The sequence below is a fragment of the Zosterops lateralis genome, assembly GCF_965231275.1.
Source record: "Zosterops lateralis genome assembly, chromosome: 5".
Taxonomy (NCBI): domain Eukaryota; kingdom Metazoa; phylum Chordata; class Aves; order Passeriformes; family Zosteropidae; genus Zosterops; species Zosterops lateralis.
In genome coordinates, this window is record NC_139766.1 from 60,851,878 (window position 1) to 60,877,735 (window position 25,858).

The 25,858-nt window shown below is 38.9% G+C and overlaps 1 protein-coding gene across 3 annotated transcripts in view; it reads left to right on the top strand.

Moving 5' to 3' along the window:
- SLC10A7 (solute carrier family 10 member 7) overlaps window positions 1-25,858 on the top strand; it is a gene marked incomplete at its 5' end in the record, with an annotated part of 136,960 nt that overhangs the window by 96,914 nt on the left and 14,188 nt on the right. For all 3 annotated transcript variants that reach the window (XM_083861371.1, XM_083861373.1, XM_083861372.1), the window contains 4 exons: window positions 4,406-4,489; window positions 14,828-14,993; window positions 17,898-17,949; window positions 19,491-19,564. In XM_083861371.1, coding sequence (XP_083717497.1) covers window positions 4,406-4,489; window positions 14,828-14,993; window positions 17,898-17,949; window positions 19,491-19,564 — 376 coding nt within the window. The remainder of the gene's footprint in view (window positions 1-4,405; window positions 4,490-14,827; window positions 14,994-17,897; window positions 17,950-19,490; window positions 19,565-25,858) is intronic.

The following is a 25,858-nucleotide window of genomic DNA, read 5'->3' on the forward strand; positions in this document are numbered from 1 at the left end:
GCTGGTAACTCTTGTTCATTACCCTTCATCACTGAACAGGATCCCATTCACATCTTTTCCAAAAGTGCATTGCACTCCATGGCCTTTTAGTAATGGGCCTCCCATCCACAGCAGCATGTAAAGGGATTAGGGCATGGGGTACTCCAGACAGGCCTCTGAGGCAGCTGGATCTGGGCTGGATGAGAGCAACCAGAAGCAGTGACAGTACAGCACTGAATGCAAAATTTAGAGGGTGTCAGAGTAGCCAGACCTTTCCACCCAAATGTGGAAAAGAAAAGCTTAAAATTGAATATCTTGTGTAAAAGAGCAGCCAGTAGTGCCCCTCCCCATCAGCTCTGCCCTCTTTTCACCCCTGCCTTACTTCCTCCTCTGTGCTCAACAGCTGGTGAGGCTGAAGCTGGTTGATGGTGTGTGAAGAGCACAACTTGAGGAAACAATAATTGCAGGAGAGCACTGGGAGAGTAAAAGCTGCCCCCAAAGAACAGGCTGCTCTAAAGGGGACACAATGTGTGCAGCACATGTGTCACTGGGCTCTAATTTGGTGGGACTTGGGAGGATGTGTTTCTTTTGAGTCTGTGGCAGTGTAGACATGGGAACACCCACTGTGGTATCTGCCTGGTCAGCCAGAAAGATGAGAATGGTGCATCTGGCTTGTGGAGGCAGTCTAGGCTGGGAGATGGAATTGTCTTGTTTTTGTGCAAGGAAGGTTGGGTTTTGCTCTTTGTTTTTTTTACCATATCCAGTTAAATATAGCCTTTTAATTAAGGACAAGCTAGTGTTTCTACCACAAGCTCATAAAGAAACCCACTAAATTATTTGTTGGGGTTTTTTAAAACAGGCAGTCTCTTGAGAAGAAAGGTCCAGGACTAAATTAGCAAGAATGCTGCAGGTCAGGTTTGAAGTACTGCATGGTGACAGAATTGTTAGGAAAGATTCGCCTGGAATTATCTTTCTGCATATCTGAGTTACCCTGCTGAAATCACTTGGATTATTTAAGTGAAAAGTGTCTTTCTCCAATCAAGAATTTTCAGGGTCTGTTCTTGAATAGTGAGTCCATTAAAGCAGGGCTGGCTTATTACTAAACCTTTAACTGAAATGCTGCTGTCCAGAATGGTGTGTAACAATCTCTTCACAATATCAGAAATTTTAAAAAATGTTAGGAACAATAAGGAATAAGCATAGACAACATGATGGCATGAAATTTGTGATTTCTTTTTCATTAAGTCGTGCATTTTATCTGCCATACATCATTCTAGTCAGATAGGGGTGGGGTTTTTTCAGCTATAAATCAGCAGTTTGATTTTATGATGTTTTAATGCCAGTTCTTACAGTAGGTCTGTTTGCCATTGAAGAAAGATTCATTTTTAGACATAGAGATTATTATAACAAGGAGGGCAGCCAAAGATAATCAGCCATTTTAACATAATACTAGTTTCTGTGCAATGCACATCATCTGGGTAGGTAGTTTCTAAAAAAAACTTTTGTGACAGCTAATGGAGCACAGAACTTAGCTTGATCCAACTAAAACCTGAGCAAAATCCTATTTATTCATTTGGACAGAATATTTGCATTTTGTAAGTGTGTAGGAAGATTTTATTAACATTATATCAAGGTTTTTGTTTCTTCCGTTCCTCAATTCACCCTTCTCTAAACAAGCATGGCAAACATATCCAAAAGATATGTTCGAAGGAACTCTGGAACCCAGGCAATGTCTGAGAGTCCATGGGACACTTAGAGTTGTGAACCTGATGAGTTTTCGTGCTACAAATGTTGAGGAGGCCCTGATCAAAGTGTGCTTCCATTAGCTTTGGGTTCTTTAGTATTTTTGATTCCTCATGGTTAGCCAATGTGTGTCCAGAGTCTGGGTTAAAATGTCTTTCTTTTCTGTGTGATTGGGAAGTTCGTGCCTTATCTTCAGCCTATACCTTCTGTGTATCTCCCAGGAAATAGATTTAAGGTTAAGGTAATACAAGGGTTGATAGACATAATCTAACAGATAGATTTTGATAAAAAACAGCCCACTGAAACGATTGTCAAAATATACAGAAGGGAAACACACTTAGAAGTCTGTTTGAAGACATAATATCAGTACTTTTAATTCAGTTTGTAATGGTGTAAAAAACACAGCAGAACAAATAACAAAAGGCCCACATCCAAAGCAGAATGTATCCTTATAGTCACAAAGTGCTTAAAAATTCCCAACAGTTTGAAGACACTGTGTTTGAAGTAATTTAATTTTAAAAGCTGGCAAGACTGTCCCTTTTTCAGCAGTGTGTTATGTTCTTGAATAGTTTTTCATTCCTGACTTAGAAACTGATTGTGCATCCAACTGAGCATAAAACTTAAAAGTAGTGAGCAAAGTCCAATCAACATTTTTATAGAAAAGCACAGGAGTCACTGCCAAAGTGTCATAGTTCTGTGAAGCTGTGCAAGTGTCCTGGCTTGCTTAGATTGACTCCTCTGTGGCTCAGGCAGATTTTAAAGTTTAAAAATCTTCACTTTCACTTGAAAAGGCTTCCTGGAATACACAGTAAGTAATGCTTTTAGCTCCTCAGCACGTAAAAATAAGTCCAAATACCATTTGAAAATCTAAGAACTTTTTAAAATTTTAGAAGCTCCTTAAAAGAATTAAAACAACAAAGAGATCATGCATGGGGGATGATGGAGGTCTGTGCTCTCTGTAGGGAAACACTCAGAGTGCTCTGTGTCCCTTGGGAATGTGGCTCCACTGCCAGACTTAGGGTACTTGTGGATGATCTGAATCTTCCTATGCAAACTTTTACTTCTCCCTGTTGACTCCGTGGGAAATTTAGGCTCATTTAATCCCTACCTGCAGACCAAAATTCTCTGCTGTGGTAGAGAAAATTCTCCCTCCCATGTGCCCACATTACTGAAGGTGATGGTGACGAGATACTGTAGTTTATTAAGCAGTCAGACTGAGTCTTAGCTGATGTTGCCAGTTAAGGTACACACAGAAAACAGCCAGATCCTGTACACTCCTCCTGAGACTCTCCACCCAGAGTGTATTCAGTAAGGGACATATGAAATCTGATGCCATTTGCCTGCACCAAAAGCTCAGTTTGCCCAGAGACATCCCCCACAGGCGTGTTCGCCCATTTCCCAAGCAGTGCATATACAAATGCACAGGTACAAAAAAAGCAGTGCAGTTTTACATTTCTGCCTAAAGTAAAATACTTCACTGTATAAAATTTCTGATTTTTCCATTCTTCAGATTTATGAAGAATCTTGTTTTATACCAAACCCGTTTGTATGGCCATATGTTCATTTTTCAAGGCAGGCTTATAGAAAGTAACTAGATTGCATGATCAGCTTGTCTGTCATGCAGGTAGCTTGGAAAGGAAGGTAAGTGTGAAAAAAAAATCCAATCTGAGTATAATTTATGAGAATGATGCATGTAAGAATGTTTTATGAAATCAGCATCATTTAGATGGTACTGAAAAGATTCTGTATTCTGTTATCATTTTGAGAATCTTTGAAGTAAAGTGCAAAATATAAAATAGAGTGGATCTGTGAAAACCCTAATGTTGTGTCCTTTGCCTCATTGTGAAGCAAGTGGTTGTCTGTGGGAGCTCTGACAATGCTATTCAGTCTTCTAAGTGTACATTTCTTAATGTGTGTTCTATTGCTGTTAAAGAGGTGTTAAATTACATAAAAGGAAATTTTCCAATTACCTAGCCTAAAACAAGTCCAGTCAGAATGTAAAATATACTGTATATTTTCCTAAACATCCTGAAGCAGGTTCCAAAATTCCCACTGACTGTGTGTGTTCCTGTTTTCGACCTGCATCTTAAAAAATACTTCTAGCATTTGCAATTTTAGTTAGAGAGATCACCTATTTGAGGATTAAGCCTGTTGGTTTAGTATTCTTAACAAAAGAATAGTTCTATACTTCCATTAGATCTTTTTTTTAACAGCACTGAAATAAAGCATGTGAATGTTGTCTTCACTATTTCATTATTTTCATTTATTTATTGAAGTAACTACACTGACTTCTGTTGCTTGATGTTTGTATAAATGGTAAAGTAAGTCAAGCTAACTGTTTAGTTAGGAGGATTCACTCCCTGTCTCTTTAGACTATCATCCTACAAATGCTTATATAATTTACTTGGCATATATGTGTAGCAGGTTTTTCAATTAAATGAATATTGATGGAAATATTACCCTAGGTTATAAAATAATCAGAGATTGGTTTAGTTCTCTTTTGTGGAACACCAAATGCTTTATTGTGACTTAACTATTAAACATGTGTGCAGCTACTTCCAGTGCACATAGTTCCCAGTTTTTATGTGTAAAATGAAATGCATAATAATGTGTGATATCTATGTATGAAATTTGCAGATACTGAGAAAAAGTGCAATGTTAATGGTATATCTTTATTTTGTAGCTTGGATCATCCTCCTCTGTGCCTTTTACATCCATATTCTCGCAGCTGTTTATGACTGTTGTAGTCCCTCTTATTATTGGACAGGTATGTCTTTTAAATATACATTCTTATTTAAAAAAACAAGATAAAGAGAGCTATCTGAAAGACAGACTGGCAACCTGATAAGCTGCCACAGAGGAACAGCCTCAGGATAGTGAAGTCTAATATCAGGGAAAAGATGCTACAGTGCTCCCTGGAGCCACATTGATCTTTGTTGAGATTGAGCATCTGTCCCTCACCACCACAAACATACGCTGCTGCAGAGCAAGGAGGGAGCTCGTGAACATAAAGTGGGAGAAATGGCAGCCCAGGCTATGAGAAATTCCAGCCCCATACAAATGAGCTTTGAGAATACTACACAATCCTTTTGTCACATGCCCTTTGCCTGGGGGTGAAGGAAGTCCTTCCTCCCCATGTAGTATCTACTAATAATTACGGGAATAAAAAAATCTCAGCATTAATAAACATATAAAGGCTAAGCGGTCACAAGTTAAGAAATCATAAAATTAAGGCTGCCCGAGCCATTTTGCTTATGCTTTGCAATAAGGGGTTGAGTTGCACAACTGCAAACTATTTTTACATGACTTCTCTATCATGTTACACTGGGCAGAAGATATTTGTGAAATGTTATTCAACATTTAATTTTATACTCATTGTTCATATGTTCACATAAAGCTTTATTTTTCATGGCATGTGATAGAAAACTTCTACTGAGTGTAAAAAATGCTAATTGCATATATAAGGCTTTCTGTGATCCTTGTCTCTGTAGCATCTGTTTGTTCACAAATGTTAATATGAGTTATTTTTTTCTCCCATGTCATGGTGGGAAACCACAATAGTAATACCAAAAGTTGTCATAACTGTTGTCACTGTTCTTGGACACTAAAACACCTTAAGTCTAATTTTTACTTACTTGTAAGTATTCGTTGTTCTCAGACATTCAGAATGCACAGAGGGAATATCAGTGGGATTTGCAGCTCATTCTAGCATCCAGTTGAACTCTGGGTTCAGTTGGAACCTTTTGAATTTTGTCAGAAGTCTGTCTAAAGCAGACTTTGAAATGGAAGGCATGGTTAAAATACAGGCAAATGAAAGCAGAGGCTATAAAGGAGCATCCTGGACAAGTTTAAGAATATCTGTCATTGCCTGTGCTACACAGGACAGTCAATCAGTCTTGTATCAAACTATCATTGCACATTCCAAAACCAGCATGTACTGAAAATTAACAAATTCCTTTTGAAGTTTCTTTTGATTAAAAGCACACATTGAAGTCTAATAAAGGGATGAGCATGATAAGCATTACAGTAGTCATCAGCATCAGCACCCGTGTAACTTCTCTGCAACCATATCATCTGGAAAATGGACATTAGCTCTGTGTCCCTGAAGGCCATGGAACTGCTCTCATGCTTTTAATTAAATGCCAAAGAGCTTCCTTATTAATTAGGACAAAGGGTTGCTGATTAACCTACCTCTGTATTGCATTCATACCTCATCAAAATTAAGTGTCCACCAAAAGCAGACAAGCAGAAGTACTTGAATCCTCTTCTGAAAGGTCCAAGCACTGGAAGCTGTTAGTTGGAAGCCTTGGGTGGAAATTTCTAGGAAACAAGTGCACAGCAGCAGATTTAGCAATAAAGTGCCCTACAGCCACGGAGTATCAGCATCTGTGCTGCTATGTAATAAGCCCAAAGATGATGGTAGATTGCTGGACAAAGTGATGGCAAAATTTCAAGAGAACTTTCATCTGTAAATATAATGAAATGTTACTTTGCAAAGATGTTATAAGAAATTGATATGTGAGCTAATTGGTGGAGTTGGAGTGTTCTTTCAGCTGTAAGAAGTGATAAGGCTGACTGTCATGAACTGAGCAGTAGGCATATGAGCTAAATGCTCTGTGTGATCACAACATCAAAATCAGAATTGTGATGAGACTTAACTGAGATGGGATTTAGGAGTTCTGATAAAGACTGAAAGAAAAAAAAGAGAATCTTAAAGCTTGTGTAACTCAATGACAAATTCATAGTTTGGGCTTTTATAAATACACTTCAACAAGAAATAGGATGATTCTTCTTTAAAGAGTTTGAAGAAGTTTTTGGAAGTGAAAGGTCAACAGAGGTAGCTCATGTTCCTCTAAGCATAAAGACTTTGTTTCTGAAGTTACTACACTTGACCATATCTGTTCAGAGGATGTAGAAGAGAAGAAATGCTAATGAAAGCTACACATCAGAAATGCCAGTCATTTACATTGATTGTCTTGATTAAGTAGAGCTGTACAAAGGTAAACCAACCTGCCCAGATAGGAATAGAAGCCATTTATGAAGGTGGATATCCAGAAGTAATGGGCAGGAGTCAGGGAAGACAGTAAGCAAGAAAAGGACTGATACCAAGAGATCCTGTGATAGGTCTCCTTGCCCTTCATGTGGCACAGGGACATGTTAGTTAATCACAGGTCACTCACTCTGGGGTTCCAGATGTGTTAGGAGATAATGGCCCACCATTCCTGAATGATACCATCAACAATTAATTTTAATTTATAATTTCATGCCCACATCAATTTTTCACCACTTGCAGCCATAGTGTTCAGCAGAAAAGTCAGTGGACAAATGCCTGGTAAGGTTACCTGCTAACAAAGAGCTTGATTGGGAAAGAAAAAAATCCCAGGCTTGAAACTTGCCTGCTTGGAGGATTGCTTCTCCTCAGCCTTCCTAACTCATCTGTGATCAACAGGGCCTTTATGCTCAAACCACATCAGTGTAAAACAGAGGAAGCTGCTTAAAGGAAGCGTTCTCCAAGAGCTTTATTTTCCTTTAAAAAAATCTTGCCTCTGGGAAAACCTGTGTTGCCTAAATGCTCATTTCCTGAGCAGGTGCAGAGCTGGCTTTTTGAGCAGCCCCTGGGATATAAGCAAAGCAGATAAGAAGGTGCTTTTAGATTTGTTTTGTTTGGGGCTTTTTGTTTGCTTTATGGCAAAACAGATCAAGAAATTTGGTTGCTTGACTGGCTTGTCAGAATTTTTGATGATGACTGGGAGAAAGAAGTCACAGTAGTGTAATTGATGCTTATTTTCTACTGGTTTTTGAACATTTTTTTTAGCTTTTTAGGACTACTCTTGGCAGGAGTCAAACATGCTCTTCTAGCTGCTGACATTGAAATTTCTAAAGGGCTGCAGGTACAGGCTGTGCTCAGATGGTGGCCCATTCTTTAGGGAAAGAAAGAGCTGTTAAAGGAGGAAGAAGATACCGTGTTATCAGAAAGGCACTGAGCCTCACAGATAGCATTGATTGATAGATGGTCCTCAATAAGAAGAATCCCTCTGTTCTTTGTCAGAGATGTGCAGATTGTCTGAACCAAAAAAATATTGTAGTCTGTGCCCTTAGTGTCTACAGACATGTTCTGCTAATTGACAGGCTGATGTTACTCAAATCAGTATTGATAGTATAATATTGCATTTGTATTTGTAGAGTAACGAATAAGACCCCTCTGACAAGAGGTCTCGGGAAGGGACACAATCTATACTATTTTATAAAGATCTAATTTACTATAAGCCTTGAAGATCTGTAGTGGGTAAGAGCTTGTTATTTGTGCATCACTCTTGTATACCTCTGAGGGGAATCTGAGAATACTTGTTATACAGTAAACATGGTAATAGATATTTCGTGGAAAAGATTTTTGAATCTGCTCTGGCAGCTTGAAGTTCTGATTATTTTTTATCTGGGTAGCAGAGTCCTGGGTAAGATTGCTGCTCTCGAGCTGTTGTGATTTTCCTACGATCATTGTTCCCCTGTCCATAGATATTAGTAATACTTTTAGTCATCAAAACGTAAGATTTTGAGAAGTATCCAAGCAGTTTCATCATGGCCAGTTGTGAGATTTAGCTGGAGACTGTTGTTTCTTTGCTTATTTTTTCCTTCTGAAGTGACAGATAACAGGAACAGTGAAACCCACTGCAATGTTTCCTTCCCCCTTTTTGCAGACTTTCTCCATTCCCTACACCTAAGTGCTTATGACAGACTTTTATTTTATGTTTTATATTAAAGAGTGATTTATGATTAAATGTTAATGAAATAGAATTTTCACCGTGCTTTCATTATATTCTACTAGTTTGAACATTTTTCAAAGCAGCACACCAAAACCCACTGTTTTCTATGAATAAATAATAAAAAGCTTGTCTGTACATTATCATTCATGCATTCTCTAGTTGCCCCATTGGTGATTTGTCTGCCAGTATAAAGTGGGCACTTCACATTAAACAGACCTTAACTAAAGCTAAAATTAATGTTATGATTCTGTATAGTTCTTCTTCTCAAATCTATAAAATGAAACCCGGTGTACAGAAATCCTCACTGAATCTAGTCACACACAAAAAAACTCTTGATGTCCTACAAGTAAAGGATTTTAAGTGCCTTCTGCATCGTTGCCCAAAATGTTCCAGAGGAGCCCTATCAGCATTTGGGAGCTGTGCTTATAAACACAAGTCTAAAAGGGTGCTATGTTGCAATACAAGTTGTAAGTGAAATTGAAACTAAAACGCTTAGCAAGGTATTTATTTTTAAAGAATGAGAAATGGAAAGGGGGAAGGTAGGTGGCAGTTGATAGGGAGTAGAAGGAACTATTTAACTACGGTGTGGGAAACAAAAAAAATTATCAAAAAAAATGGGGGAACAGTGTCAAATCTTACTGTTCTTGTAAGTAGTACGGAAGTAGCCCTGATTCTCTTCAAAGTCCAGGGGAGCTGCAGGGAGGAGAGGTACCCTGGGAGATGAGCTCTCCTAGGAGCTTCTTGCAGAGGACCAAAAAAGCAGATAAACAGCTTTCAGAGCATAGTTGACTCCCTACTAATACCTGACACAGACAGGTAACACAGCCTTATTTCCACAGAAGGCAAAATATGAAGGAAACATACTGCTGCTGCAGGCACCCTTCACATTTTTACTGTGTTATACCTGTTTATAAGGTTTTAAAGCAGCAGTTATAAATTACCCTGTGAAACTGTGAAAGTTAATTTTGAAAATGGCCTCATGAGGTTTTTATAAACCTTGCTTTAAAGGTGTACACATATTGGGAGCTACCTCTTGGGAGTAAGCTGACTGACATAATGGAGTAAGATAGCTTTTAGGGGAGTTTGGTAAGTTGAGAGGAAAAAAAAACAAGATGATTGTAGAAAGAGATTTTTTTTTTCCCTCAGATTGCAAAAATGGCTTTTTTCCACCCCACCTTCAGAAAAAGAAATGTTCAGAAAACAAACATTAGATTGCACACTCTGTAGCATAAGGATAGATTTGACATTTGTTGATGTCCTTGGGAAGCAGGTGAACCATCACAAAGTCTGAAAATTTACAGCAGTACTCGGGAACAGGTGGGAATATATGCCTTCACACAGGTAAAATCCCTCCAAAATTATCAGGTCTGGCTGAAGTGGTGGAAGTTTTGCTGTGTAAAAGGGTCTGTGCAGTTGAACTGGCATGCAGACCTTGTATATATGGAGGCTGGTTATGCTGTAGAAATCATTGAAGGATGTCCATCTTAGCATCTTATTTAATTTCTACAACCCAGTTAATCTCTCTTCCATTCCAGGATCTGATTCTTTATACTGGTTTTTACAGCGGCTGTCATCGTAGTTGATTTTCTTCCCATTTTTCTCACCTTTCATGTCTTACAGGCTTCCCTGACATAGTTCCCAATATTCCATGCAATTGTCTTTCTTGGTTTGCCATCACTATCTAAGAAGAAATACGGAAAAATTACTGGACTGTTGAAAATATCTAGCCTGACTCAAAGATTTTCAAAAGAAAATTTTACAATTTTAAGTTCATTGCAAAAGTCTGTTGCTACAGGTAGTAATAATATTAATTAAGAATGACTTAGGAATCTTACCTTGGAAGAAAAATTAGGTAAATGCTGCATTTAGGTGTGGTGATAATCCAGTAGTTTGAGCTTGTTTACTCAAGTGTTTTAACACAAGGAAAAGGTGACTTGTGTTTCCTTGCTGGGATGGTAAAGCCCCAGGTGTTTTTCCCAGGTATTTAGAAGAACATACCAATGCACAATAAACAAAAGGAGCAGAAGTGCAGTAAAACCACTGTAAATTCTGTTAAAAAAGAAGTCCAAAAGAGTTAGTAGAAGTTGGTAGAATAAGGAAAAATCTATTTTACATAATGATGTAGGTATCAAGAGACTCTTGTGTATAATGGAAACAGAAAAGGTGACTTCCTATCTATTCCATTGGGGGTTTTTGGGCTTGGGTTGTTTGTTTGGGTGTTTGGTGGTTTTTGTTGGGTTTGTTTGGTTGGTTGGTTGGTTGGTTTGTTTTGTGGTTTTTTTGGTTTGGTTTGGTTTGGGTTTTTTTGTGTGTTTTTTTGGGGGAGGGGATTGATTTTTTGGTTTGTTTTGGTTTTTTATGGTTTTGTTTGTTTTTTGTTGGGGGGTTGTTATTTGTTTGGGGTTTGTTTTTTTTTTTTTTTTCATTTCTTGGGTTTAATAAACAAATAAGCAGAGCTATGTAATTTTTAGGAGATGTACTGTATGACTAATGTCAGAAAATATTCCATTCTATATAAGGGGCGGGGGAGTAGCTCCTTGCCCTATTTAGTTCAATTAATAATGAACATTAATGAATTACACTGTTCATTGCATTTTTTTCCTTGTGTGTCCAGCACTTGGGCAGACAGGTGGAAACAGTCTCGCTGTATTTTACTGACAGATTTCTCTGGGCATACAATGTGACTGTTTTGAAGGTACAATTAGAGAAGTGAATTGTTTTTCTGTAACACACCTTCTGCTATTTTCATGTGTGATCTAATAAGAGATGAGCATTATTTACCTGCTTTCCTGGAATGGCAGATCATGTTTCTTTGCCCAAGTTAAGTGAAATAAGCATATGAGCAGTGAGCCCGTTTGCTTAGGGAGGTTGGTGTTTAGACAAGGAGGTTATGGCAGGATACAGAGCAGTCTGTAGGAAAAATACTGTGGATATAACTATTCTGGTAGAAGAACTAAATTGAAATGGGGACACTACTGTTAATTCAAGTGTAATTACATTTCTTTGTTGTTAAAAATTAAATCCTGGGCAAGAGGAAAGTTTGAGCCTGAAACTGTGTTTTGAAGCAAATTTGAGCTGATGCCTTTCCAAAACCTTTGGAGATTGCCAGGATGTAGTCTTCAGGAGGTGGTTGCCTGCTGGGCACATTTATGTTCTTTTATTGTCTAACTTTTCTGTGAGTTTATCAGCACCTTTCATCATCCAGGTTATTTATAAAATATCACCTAGTATGAAGTTTTGCTTCTCTCCCGCTGTTTTCTCCATTAAACTGTAGGATTCCCCTTCATGTTATTTCATGTGCAACCTCTGGCTCAGCCTTTCCCTGCTCTTTGGGGCTGGCATTTGAATCTGCAGGAAAATCTTTACAGTGCATCACTCCCAGCATCACTGCTGAGCTCAGCCTTGGCCAGGGATGGATCTATCTTGGAGCTGGCTGGCACTGGCTCCATCAGTCATTAGGGAAGCTTCTGCCAGCTTCTCCCAGAAGCCACCCCTGTCCCCTGCTCTGCTACCAAACCTTGCCACAAAACCCAATACATCCCCTTTTTGCTCTTTTCCATCAGTGTGATGCATCTATTTTTGGATACCAGTGGTTCATATTAACAGTCAAAGCTGACTGTGTTAACTTTTGCTGCATTTCAGACCAATGAAGCTTTAGTATCTCAGCCCAGCCTTTGAATGTGTGTTGTCTTTATTGTATTTGTGGCATTTATCGTTATTTCGCTACAAATATTCACAATTTTGTTTTTTGTAGTTCTATGTTTACCCTGAAAAGTTATAGAATTGGGTTAAGAATTAAAAAGCTTTCAAAGCATCCTTGTCCTGGAGCAACTCTGCCAGGCATGAATAACAAATGGATTGTTTTTCAGTCAAAGTGAATCAGCTGACATGAGCTTCTGTAGGGTTATATTTCTCCCCTGAAGTTATACAAGAATTTAGGTTACCTTGAATCAGTGATTATAGGCTGAATTGACCTCTGAAATTAGAGATCGTGTTGAACCTTGTGAGAAGATCAAAATGTAAGGGAATCTGTGTTAGAGAAGATGTATTTTGTCTGGGTTTTGTGCATATTTAGCACGACACTGGGTTGATTAGATGATTTCCTGGAGCCACAATTTAGTTCTTCAGGGTCTGACTATGTAATTTTTTTAAAAAATACAGTGTGCAGTAAGAAATTGTACTGCTATTTATGGTTGTTGAGTCACAAAAATTCCAGGCTAGGTAGAGGTGGATATTTAAAGTAGGGATCACTCAATTGAAGATTATGAGGAAATAATTGCAGTTTCATTTTATAATGTTTTTTTTATTTCTCTCCTATGTCAGTCAAGGATAAATTATGTGTATTATGTTGTTATTGTCATGTCTGTTATAATTAGAGCCTGAACAAGCACAGGGTTATAGTTTTTGTATTAAATACTTCTACTAGAAATTGTACCGTGAAATAATGAACCATCACTTTACTTTTCAACATCTCGTTACTTTCAGTATAAATCTTCTGGAAGGACCATAAATTAATAGATGGCCTTAAGTAGTTTTTCTTCTTCCCCAGTGTGACAATTTAAGGGATAATAGGATTTTTTTTAAACTTTCTTTAAAAACCCACTCACTTTAGAAGTGAAAGACTTTGCTTTTTTGCTTCTGATGATTAGAGTCCCAAATTTGCTCAGACTTAGACTAATCTGAACTTCCTATTAGATGTCTTTCACATTGCTCCCTGCATGTCTTGTTTCTCTTTCAGCAATGCAGTGTCTTATTCCTACCCAGTAGCTAAAGGAGCTCCAGTGGAGGCTCTTTCAGAAGTCTGGCCTCATATTTTTTGTTATTTTCTCTCTTTAACATCTGGCAAGTGTGACATTTTAAAGTTCAGTGTTTTCAGCAGGGTGTTGAGCATTCCCTTAGATATTTTCCTGCAAATTTGTTATTTTTCATCAGCAGGAAGCCCACAAGTGCTGGGAGGTGAGTGCTGATCTTCAGCCTGCTCAGCTTGGCATGGAGCCCACATGCCAAAGTTTTAGTGTGTGTCCTGATGGAGTCTCATTGCTGTGATGACTGGGATAGCTGCTCTCAGAACTTCCCTGCTGAGAGGCTTGCAAACAAGCCAGGAGAGCAGTGAGGAAAACTGAGAGCCTTGAGGAAAAATGAGAGCAACTTGATCCCTTGGCTTTGGCATTTGTTGTGTGAAAGGGTCCTATGGTAGCATTGATGATGATGCCCTAATATCCTGAATACCTCTAAGATTTTCTGTGTTATTAAACCAATGGTGGTGATGTTTGCTAATGGCACCACTAAGGGAAGATCATGAGATACCTTTGGAGCCCTTTGGCAGAAGGGCTTCAGGATCCTGGACTGTGATTTCCAAAAGAGTGTGGTAACAGAGAACATCAGGAGGCCTCAGGAGAAATTAGGCAAGATAATGCGATTGCTGAAAAATTAACACAAGTTGCAGCTGTATGATAAAAGCTTTAAAAAGTTTTTTCAAACCATATAAAGTAAACAGAAAAACTAAAAGTGACTCCCCAGGCAGGACTAAAATAGATGCATTGTATCTGCTGAGGCTTAGCGCTGTGGTATTCACATAATTTGAAAGTTGAGATTGCTTTAAAATTTATAGTAGTTTCTAAAAAATTCTTGAAAAACTGCTTCATATTCCATTTCCTGAAAGTGCAAAAGTTCCGCTAAGTACAGTGGGTTTCCTTGTTTTCATGTGTTAATTCTGGTATTCTAAAAGCGTGCAAATGGCATTTGTCTTTGGATTTACAAAAACTCCAGATATTCAGAGTTTGAATTATTTAAACTCCCACAACACATGCACTTTTGCTTTTCAAGCTTGAGTTATAATTTAATTAAAAACTTCTGGTGCATCGCTAGCTATTTAAATATTAAAATGTTCCATGGATCACTTTCGATTATCTACCGTCATGAAATTCCTGAAGATGTCAGATTTTTAAGATTCCCAAAGTTGCACTTGGAATTGTCTGTTGATGCAAAGGGGACTGTGATAATTACATACATCCATTAGTATCAGCAGAGGAGATAAACTTTGGGGAGGCTTAATGGGCATGTCTCAGTGACAGCTAGCAAAGAACATTTGGCATGATTAAGGATGGATTTGAATGTACTTGAAAATATACTCTCATTATGGACGCCCAGTGGAAGTTGCACTACAAATGTTAAATTCCCCAGAAGAAGAGTTGTGTGGCAGGGAAGCTTTGAAATCCACTGTGGCCGTCATCCAAATTACTCTCTTCTCTTTGTGTCTTTCCGCTGTCAGATTCACTTTGTGATGCCCAACTTGGCTCCCTGCATCTTTGAAAAGAGGCAACCTGTTGGTTTCTGTGTTTCAGATTGTCCGAAGGTACATCAAGGACTGGCTTGAAAGGAAGAAGCCTCCATTTGGTGCTATCAGCAGCTGTGTGCTCCTCATGATCATCTACACAACCTTCTGCGATACTTTCGCCAATCCAAATATTGACCTGGATAAATTTAGCTTGATTATAATCGTGTTCATAAGTAAGTTCAGCCTTAAAGTGGCTCTTTTTGTGTGTGTGTCAGGTCTGTAATGAGCTACATGTAATGGGGAAGCTGTGGGGGTACTGACATGGTGTTAAAACTTCTAAAGCATCTGGTAAACCAAATTGCTAAACTTCTTAGGAGGAGCTGGATGCATTTAGGGGATCAAGTAAGCTTTTAGAGAGGAATGAACTCTGCTGTTTAGGTGTGACTGAGGTTGCTCTGTGGTCCTTCATTTCTGAAAGAGCATAGTAGTACTTTAGAAACATTTATTGGCATTCTCATTTTGGCTTCTTTGTTATTAAACAGCCATAAAATACACGGATGGCACATTCCAAACAAGCAAGGAAAGATTTGGGGTTAAGCTGTTACTCAGAAGCACTGTTATAATTTTTAAACTGTTTCTCCTTAGCATATCATAAAGAAACTGGTTGAGAGTCTGAACGTGTTGATCTGTTTCTGTGGATGAGCACGTTTCTTAGAGTTTGTTTTAGAAGCACTCAAGTCATTCAGCCTTAAATAACATCCACGTGAGAATAGGCTGCTGGTATCCTTGCCATCAGCTGAAAACACTCTTGCAGATCCCTCCCTCCCAGGGAAAGGCAGTGCTGTAGAGGCACTGTCTCCTCTCCCAGCAGGGAATTCCCATCTTGCTTCAGACTGTCCACAGACAGGAGTTTCAATTTGCATGGAGGAGAGGTAACTACAATATACCTCAACATAAATCACATCTCATACTCTAAAACTGTTAGATTTCAAGGAATCAGTCCATCACCTACTTTGAGGTGTCTGTCTGCATATGCTTCTGTCTAATAAAAATAATGTATCTTCTAAAAATCTGACCTCTACTAAAGCCAGTAGGAAATTTGCCCCTGCCTTTTGTGCATCAGATCTTAATTCTGTCCTGTTTGTGGCATTTTTTTTGGATTATGAAACACTATACCTGTGTCAAATAACACCCGTAATTATAAATGGTACTATATCAATGTTTCATTCTGAAAGCAAAGAAGTAGGGAGCAATGCTATGGAGCTTTTTTTGAAATGGAATAAATACTTCTTTGCACTGGCACCCAAGAAGGACCTTGCACTTAAATCAGTGTAGAGTTGTCAGCAAAAAGAAAATGGCACAGAGATTTTCTACTTGGACTTAACATGCAGAGAAACTCAGAATGAAGTAATTTTATGTTACTCTGCTGACTACTACTTTGGGGAAAAAAAGAGTTTCTTTTTTATTTAAAAAAGGCATATTCTTCCTAGAACAGCTGATGTACAGTGTTTGTTTCTGTTGCCTTGGCCTTTATTTCTCTTCAAGACAACTCTGTACTTGTGCCGTGCAGAATGAAATGTACCATTTGCTGTGGAATACACTGAAAATCATATCTACGTGTTCATTGCCATTGTGCATAACTGGAATTTCTTAGTCAAAACATTAACACAAGCATTGGAACTGCTTGGAACATATTAGACAGTTGGGTGGGGTGTTTTTTATGGATTATTTATAAAACCAATAGCCAAGGAAGTTTTAGAGATGGGTATGCATGTTGTATTCTAGAAAAAGTTTCTGTATCACCATTGGATGTGTTGGGTGAATGCTTGTATTGTGTTACACTAGGAATGAAATTAGCACGAGGAGTTTGAGGTGAAACTGAGTTTGTTATTCTGCTGATTAATGTTTTTATGTAATTTTTATGCTAATATTCGAGCCACGGCAAAATATTCACAAGGAATAATTGGTAGCAACACATGTTTATTGCTTTACAGAATTATGTGTAATAAGGGATTGGTTTTTTCTGTGCATATTAAATTATTGTACTTAGTTGGAGAAAAAATTGTAATTCAGGAACAATGGATTGCTCCCTTAGTTCACGAAGGAGGAATTAAGTGCATGCTGAGATGACATTTATACATTCTAGGAAATGTATGTAGGAGAATATAAAATGTCACTGATAATAGCTAGTATCCCTGCCATATTTCCCAGTTGTAAACTGAGGTCAAAATCAAATGCATTGTCTTGACTTGCACTGCCCTATGAGGCATGCCAACCTTATTGCATTCACCAGTTTTGCAAGGAATAGGAAGAGGACCCACCCCAGATTCTGCTGCAAGTAAAAGCCTTTCCCTCAAACCCCACAAACTCAGAAAAGGCCTGTCCGCGTCACGGGGTCTCTCCTCCAGCCTTGTGGGGAGTCCCCGTGTTCTGGGGTGACATTTGGTCTCTGCAGCTACTCGTGGAAGCCACTGGCTTCTCCTGGTATCTCTGCAGTCCAAGGGAGGCCTCTGTGCCCCCCAGAGCCCCTGTGGGTGTCAGCAGAACTGGCAGAGAGAAGAGCCCCCCTTAGGATGCTCACAACTCCTTGCACTTACAGAGCTGACTGAGCTCGAAGGAAATGTCTGACACACACTGCCCAGGCCAGGAATTAGCCCTTGTCTCAGAGAGAATTCAAACATCTATGATGATCTTCTCTTCCTCTCCTCATGAATGATCATGATTAATATACCCAGGGCTCAGAATATTTATTTGGATCATCCTCACACTGTGCTTTCTCCTGTAAAATAGCAAGTCTAAATGCCCAGCAACCAGAAATTTTATGTTGTCAACCCAATAAGCAAAACTTCTAAAAGAGATGTGCAGCCTATGTCCTATTTCCTGCCATTCATTGTGCAAGAAATACGTGATTCAGAGGAGTTACCCCAGGAAGAGCTTCTGCAGCCATAACATTAATTCTAGCTTCCCTAGATAGAATGATCTGCATTGTTCTTCCAAGCAGTCTTTAAAGGTTGCCTGTCAGTGGATTTCTCTGACTAGACTTGGTCCAGCCTTGTTTCTGACCTGTAGAATGGGAACAAAAGGCATAGACGTGGTAATTTCTATTGTGGTCTAATTTTAGCTTGTTTATCTTTCAGTATTTTCTGTTCAGATGAGCTTCATGTTTTTGACTTTCCTCTTCTCCACAAGGTAATTTTATGTGCTGAATCACAACCTTTGAATATTTCTTTTGTGTGATATCTTTGGTTTGGGTGGCAGAGTTTATGCAAATGTGTAAAGGCAGGTTTCTGAATAGGGGTGACCTCATTTTGGTGTTTTGTATTGTCCTTACTGCATTTTCTCTGTTAGAGTTTCATAGGCTAAGCGAGCAGGACCCGAATTCTGTCCTTTCTGTGTGTTAATTACAGAGTTGTTAAATCTCAATCAATCACTGCTATACCTCATCCACTGAAAAAAATGGATTTGCACAGATGTCACTGGAGGTATAATTTGCCCTGCAGACATGCTGATGACATATGAGAGAGAGAACTCAGTTTGACTTTTTACATCTCAAGATACATTTGCTGGGCTGGCAATTCACTCCTCTCTGTATATGTCAAATTTGTTACATTTATATGATGATTCTTAAAAGACAGTGGTCCTGAACTAATGTTTGGTAGAACATTTTTTGTTTTGTTTTTTTGGGGGGTTTGTTTTTTTAAAAATATCAACCAGGAAGGACAGTTGTATGTTCATTTCTCAAAAACTAGTCCTGTGAGAATGGTGTTAGCCATTGACTCAGGGCATCACTGGTGCTGGTTGGAGGAGCCACAGCTGTCCTCTCACTTAGGCTTACTGGGGTATTTGTTTTAGCAGCACTCTGCTGAAAGGGGAGTGCTACAATACAGCAGACTCCAGGCATATGCTTTATATAAATTATACAGTATCCATAAGGGAGAATCACAAAGAAGGGTACAGTGTCTTAGAGCTACTTAGGCTTTTTTTTAGTGCCAGAAGAAAATTTCTCTGTGACAAGGTCATATCCTGGCCTTAAAAGGCATTTTTTAAATAACTTCTGAACTGCTAGACCTAACCTGGGGGGTAGATACGCCCCAACTGTGAAATCTAAAATGCCTTAAGCAGCAACCAACTCGGTATGGGGAATATTTACAATCTCATAGAGTTACTCCTAATTTGGACCAAAGGGTGATCCACTGGCCAGTCATATCCCCCTCTCTCTATATATATCTGTCATTTTCCCACCCCTCCTGGCTTAGTCCCAGTGTTTAAACCCTTAGAAGTAGTTTTTCTCTGAAGTGGAAGCTAACTCCTTAGTGTGGACTCAATATATTGTCCAAACTGAGCATTTTGTTACTGTTCCATACTAAGAAAAGAAATCATAGGTCATTCTCTCTTTTTTTGTGGAGGCAACCTGCTGTGATATTTTTGCATGTTTGACAAAACAAACTTGGCTGGAGTAAAGTTGTGTCCTACACACCAAGTCTTCAAAATTCCTATCCTTGACATGGGAGTGTAATCATTAGAGAGCTTGCCACAACAGAGAAACAATTCTGCTTTAAAAAATAATAAATCAAACACTACTGTTCATTTATGGGTGGAATTATTTCTATCACTAGACTGATCAAAGTGATGTGAACATGTATATGGATCCTCAAAGTAATAAATTTGATAGATGCTGTTTTAAGAAGGTTTTTGCTATCAGAGGTTATTAAAACTCTTTTGTTTTGTAGGAATAACTCTACTTTCACACCAGCAGACACAGTGGCTATTGTCTTCTGTTCCACACACAAATCCCTCACCCTGGGTAAGTCAGGAGATGAGCTTGTAAGCAAAACAACCTTAACATTCATGCCTTGCTGTGTTCAAAAAAAATAAAAAAATTGGTTTGGTTGCTGGTTTTTCTGCTTAAATGGTTTGGGGTTTAGTGTGACAAGTACTTCTACCAGTAAGGTACTAATAGTAGGATAATATGCTTGCACAGATGAAATAAATGCTTCCTACAGAGCAGAGAACACAATTTTCTCAGCTGAGGTTTTAGCTGTTGTAGAGTAAGACCACCTGATTTGTGGAAAGCTGTATTTTTCTTTTTGTTCTCCTTCTGTTCCGTTGCCTAATCCGATGCTGACAAAATTTCAGGTTTGTTTCTGAAGAGATTGCAATGTGCATCTGCCCAGTTTGACAGTAAAATCTTAAATCTAAAAGCTGGGATTGTACAAGTGAAAATCAAAGTGTAGTCAGAAATCACAAATAGACAATGTTATTTTGCTTAACATGAGCAAAATGTATATGTTGAAGTGCACAGGTACTTTGGATAGCTTTATTTCTTGGAATTCATTTATCAAAACATCACAGAGGTATTTGTCACTTATGACCCCACAGTGATAATAGAATGTTCTGATGGGTATTCACAAAATACTGTCAAATCAGAAAAGCTTACAGCCACTTGCTACTGGTTCATCCATTATGTTCAGTCAGGGACACAACTGGACTGTTTTCAGATTATAAAGAGTATATCTGTGAAAGAGGAACACAGCTAGTGCCAATAGCAAAGGTAATAACTTAACCTGAAACGGGAAGAACAAGTTGGGAATTAGATGATTTCCAAGTTGGTTTGATAGAGCTAAACTCACCTCAAGTTTCTTTGCTCAGCCAGGACTGTACTGCAGAACTGTTAGCAAGTGCCTTTGAAAGTCTGTGGGAAGTGGAGGAGTTCCTGAAAGACAAGGAAAAGTCAAACAAAATGTCTCCTTTTACAGTGGAAATGAAAAGGAGACGAGGAATTATAGATCAGTGAGTTTTAACTTCATTTTGCAGAATACTAGTGAACCAAGTCATTAAATAAATTATTTTAACAGTGTAGGAAGAACAAGGAAATGAGTAACAGCCCCATTGCTTTGTCAAATACACAGCATATTAAACTAACTTACTTTCTTTTCACTCAGGGTCCTGTGGGTTGCAGAGAAGTAGCAAAAGTTATGCGGCTTTAGAATGTTATGGTTTCTGATATTTGCACAATGTTCTGGGCTCCACAATTCAAAAATTATGTGAACTAACTGAAAAGAGATCAGCAGAGAGTGACATGAAGGATCATAGACCTAAAAAACATGACCCCAGAGGTAGATTGAAGCACTTGGGATTGTTGAGAGAAGATAACTGAAATACTGCACTGATCTTCAAATGCATAAAAGGTCGATGCAAAGAAGGAAGAAAGTAACTCTGTCACAGTGGACTTTGTAAAGGGAAGGACTTTGTTACAGGGATGATGATTTAAGCTAACAATCAGGGAAACCTGTGTAGTGTAAAACCATTCAGCTTTGGAATATGTTGCCTATTGATGTCTTCAATCTCCTATCATTGTAGACAAGCCTCAGATGGGAATTAAATAGCTGGAGTTGATCCTGCCTTGGAGCAGAACATAGATTAAATGACATTGGTCTTTTCCAGCCAAATGTTCTATGAAACTGAGCTTGGACTAATAAATGAGCATGTATTCAGGACACTTACACTTGTATTTGTAGAAAGCAACTGCACACATAAGTCATACCACACTGCTGTGCTTGCTGTTTGGAGGTGTGTATGAACTTAGGGCACAACTGGGATACTACAGAAGAAAAGCTGGAGAAGCTGGTTGTGTTTAACAGCACAAATGTGCAAGTTTCCCCTTCTCTCTCCAGTGAGAATAGTTTTATATATGCTCTGCTGAATATTTCTGCCAGCTTGCCATGACACTGAGAAAATAAGCACAAAGCCTTTTTAAATATTTAAGTCCTAAAGGGGCATGCCATCACCCCCCCAAAAAATGAGGACTGTTCGTTTCTTTTACTCACTCTACCAAGCATCCTTATGCAGCCTGTCTTGACCTGACTCTGTGCACACAGCTGAGTCAGTTCACTTTTCTTCTGCTACTACACTTTCAATTTTTTATTTTATTTTCTTTTTTAGGAGACCTCAGTTTGAGGTTCCTAGCTCCCTTGACCTTTTGGCTCACATTTTCCCAATTCCAAGTTACTACTCATATTAGCATAGCCTCATGAGCCAGCTTTTGTATTCTGCAGCTTTCTTTGACTGGGTACACCGGCAGAAATACCTTGTCCACCTTGACTTCAAGGATTTCTGCAGCGTCTCCCCAGCCATAATTACCTTTCTTCCCTAGTCCAGATATCCCATGTCTAAGTGTGCAAGTTGAAGTGAAGTGGGTAGATAGTGGATTGTGGTACTGTGAGGCTGTTTCTCAGCTATGGACTGTTTTGTCTGTTAGCTTTGGGGCAGGCTGCTTTCCAGTCATGCTGAGAGGGATGGGGAAATGCTCCTTTTGGCAATCCCCTTGGAGCCTGTCCTTGGTAAGCCTGAAGTACCTGCTGCTCTTGTGTGCACCCCTGCTCCGTGGGTGTCCAGGTGTGCCTGCTGTGTATCAGATTCCAGCTGGCTGAGTTTGGGACCACTGATATTTTATTCTGTTTGGTGTTAGTACCAGTTCCAGAGGACATAGAGCTGTATAAAAACAAATCTGTGTGAAAATAAGGAGTATTGGGTTTTACAAAGCCCAGGTGTGATGAGGCATCCCCCTGAGCTGATGATGCAAACAGATATGTTAACCAGAGCAGGCGATGTTTTTTCCTTCGCTGAAGGTGGGAACAGAGTAAATCTAATTTATTTTTAAGGATTAGCTGTTTCTGAATGACACTTAAATCTTTCCCTGTCCACCCTGGTCTTAGTAGAAACAACACAAACAGAGGCATTTTGGCCCTTACTCTTTTGCTTTTCTGGCCCATTTCTGCTTGTCCATAGATGTCTGTTATAAACCATGCAATGAGAGATCTTCTGCTTGCTTATGGTGGATAGCGCTTTCCCTTCTCCTTCTGTCACTGCAATGCCTGAAAGCACAAACACAGCTCATGCTCTCATTTCACATCCGTTGTAGAGCTCTGCTTTGTTTGTCTTCAAGATTCCAGTGTCAGTGTATAAATGACCCCTCAACACTTGTTCTTTCACTTTGAAACTGATTTCTCTCAGCTTGGCAGGTGAAACTCCAAATAGGTATGTCTGGCCCATTCCCTGGGGAGCTGAGAATGGCACCAACTAAAGTGGGAGAAGAGCTGACAGCTTTAAAGCTTTAGAAGTGGTAATAAGAGAGGCATGAGGAGACTTTTGTAAGTCACTTTCTCCCACACCATATTACGAAACCAACTAACTCCCATGCAGTGCATGCTCATGAGGCCAACTGCCACTTCCACTGTTGCATCCGTGAATAAGTTCCTGCTCTGCACGGAGATGAGTGCTGTTCCCATATGCTGGGTTTTATTTTGTAGACAGAACAGTTGACACACTTTTTGTCTCCAAGATCAGAGTGCAGGGCGTGTTTGTGTAAGGACAAATTACACAGGGTAGGTGCCTTTGTGTTCCTTGCTTGGGAGCATGAGCCAATACCTCTGCATAGAGGTAGGTTTTGAATGCAGGCCATCACACATACAGAAAAACCAATGTTTATTTGCATTTCACCTAATGAGTGAAGCAGGATATAAACTTGCAAGGAAGCCAAGATAAATATAGTCTCCACAATGGCCTCTGGCATTTTCACCCCCATGTTGTTCCCTTTCTCTCCTTCTTCCTGCTCACATATATGCACGGTACATGTGAGCACACACATATGCAGACGTTTGATGCATGGCTTTTATTAGTGCATTTGCCATTGATTGATTAGTACTTAGTATTAGTACTTCTTCTATTGATTGATTGCAGATGAAGTGACTATTTGACCTTTAATTATGAGCCTTGCTATTGAAAATGACATTGAGCTATGGCTTCACATAATCCATCTGGAAAACCCGACATGATGCCATTCCCTGGAGTTCATTCAGTGAGAAGAGAAGAGGCCTCAAGGAAGTGCAAAGCTATCACTGTGGCTCATTTTAAAAAATACTGCAGTTGTTGCTTGCACTTACACAAAAGTTGCAGCCAAATACAGAATGTTATTTTCTTTTCTTCAGAGTAAATTGCTAGCTAGAAATTACAACTCTGAAAGGAAAATTCAGGATGGTCAAAAAATGTATGTTTGCTTTAATTCTTGGTATTTACTATGTAAAAATTATTTTATCAGTAAAAAATCAAAGTACTGTTACCTATTTGGGCTACCACAAGGGCAAATATTAATACTGGAGGTATGATGAACAGTAGATTGGTAAAACAAAACAGCAAAAATAACCCTACCTAATAATAAGATTGGGGTATTGTTTGTGATGGAAGATGTATTTTTCCTCATTTGGATTCAGCAATGTAGCAGTTCTCTCACCATGAAGCCCTTTGAGTAATACAATCAAGGTTTCTAGCCTACCAAATACTTTCAGGCAAGAATAGAGTTTATTCTAGAAATAAAAGTGAAAACACCAACTTCCTTTTCTCTTATTTTAATTTAATTCAAATTTATTTTTTAAATACTCAGCTTCTTAATGCTCAAGTACTTGAGCAATGGCCTGTACTTGAACAATTCTTAAAAGCCTGATGTAGTGCACAAGTAGATTTAGAGGGAATGTCAATGAGGGGATCATCCAGGCTGTGAATTAATCAGCCCCTGCCTTCCCCCGAGCTCCCCAGCTGCACAGTGGGACAGAGGGCATCATGCTCACATATACCTCCAATCTGCTCCCAGCTATCTGTAGTTTTCTATCATGCTTTCTACAGATATCACCTCATAAGATTTTTCAGGATAAATAATATATTGAAATGCTGTAGCAATCCATAGTAGACTCTTTTTATTGTATGGTGAAAATCACCTTTCTCCTTTAAATAGAAAAATGCTAAAATGTTCTAACTCGTGCTAAGATAAAAGGTGGATGATTTTTTAAAAGGAGGCATCTCTTAATCATTCTGTAATAAAAAGGTAAGATGGCAAAATCATGTGTGTTGCCCTAAGCAAGTATTCAGGCTGTTCTCTGGTATTTTTGGAGTGTAGTGGTTTTTTCTCTGCTCCTGGCAGAGAACTTTCCTCTAAGGCAGTTATTCATCAAGATCCTCTGCTTTTCACGTAGAGATGTAGAAAATAATCCTGGTTAACTGCTCTCTGGAAGTTTTCAAGAGTAAGAATTTTGATGCTGTTTTTTACCTTCAGAATTTTCCCCTGAGTGTTGGACAGGAGATGTTACTGTATTCTGTCATACTTCGTGATGGTAGTGCTTGAATTTGCATTTGTATCTTTTACAGGCTTTTGGTCCCATTCCATCCTTGGGGGACTGTCTTCACAGTTTTGGGTAGCCTGTGGTCACTGAGATCATCTATGCCAGGGCATTTCTCTTACTTTCTCTAATTACTCAAATGTGACCGGCCCCTGTTTGTCTCCTTCAGAGCAGAGCATCCCTGGGTCTGAACTTGGCAGAGGGAAATGTGCTTGCAGGCCAGTCTGACAGTGGGAAATGGCATAATCCAGTGAGTTATGGTGGCTTTTGGGCACAAAATACCTGGCTCTCCCTTGTTTTGGTTTTTTTAACCACAAGTATCACAAGCTAGTACATTTAATCAGTTGCAGTTTAGTCAATTTTGACCTCTCTGTGATTCCAGAAGGGGAAATACTAGAGCAAATTAGGGAATCTCCTTTCCTTTCTGACCTGAAACATGTGTTTCTTTGATTAGACCTAGAATGTGGCAAGAAATTCTGTACCAGCTCCCAGGGCTTCCTTTCATCTGTATAGGTTTTTTATTAATATTTAGAAAGTTTGCCTGCAGCAGTACTAAAGTGTGCATCAGAGGACAACAGTTGTTTACTGTGTTTGAACTGAAGAATCTCACCCAGGAGATCTCATTCACTTGAAGTTTACATCTCTCAATCTCGACTTGCAGAAAGAGATCGATGAATAACAATTGTCATTTCAGAGTTGCACCTCTCCAATTATTTATTTGGTTGTGTGTCTTTCCAGAAGCACACGTAATTGGATCAGACACTAAAAACCAGATTGCAGGTTTTTAATGACAGCAAGCTCATACCTCTTTATAATGAAATAAAAAAAAAGTAAACACACATATCCATCTGTAAAATGATAATGACACAGGAGCTCTGCCTCCCCACCTAAAACAGTTAAAGTTAATTTATCTACTTTAAGAAACTACA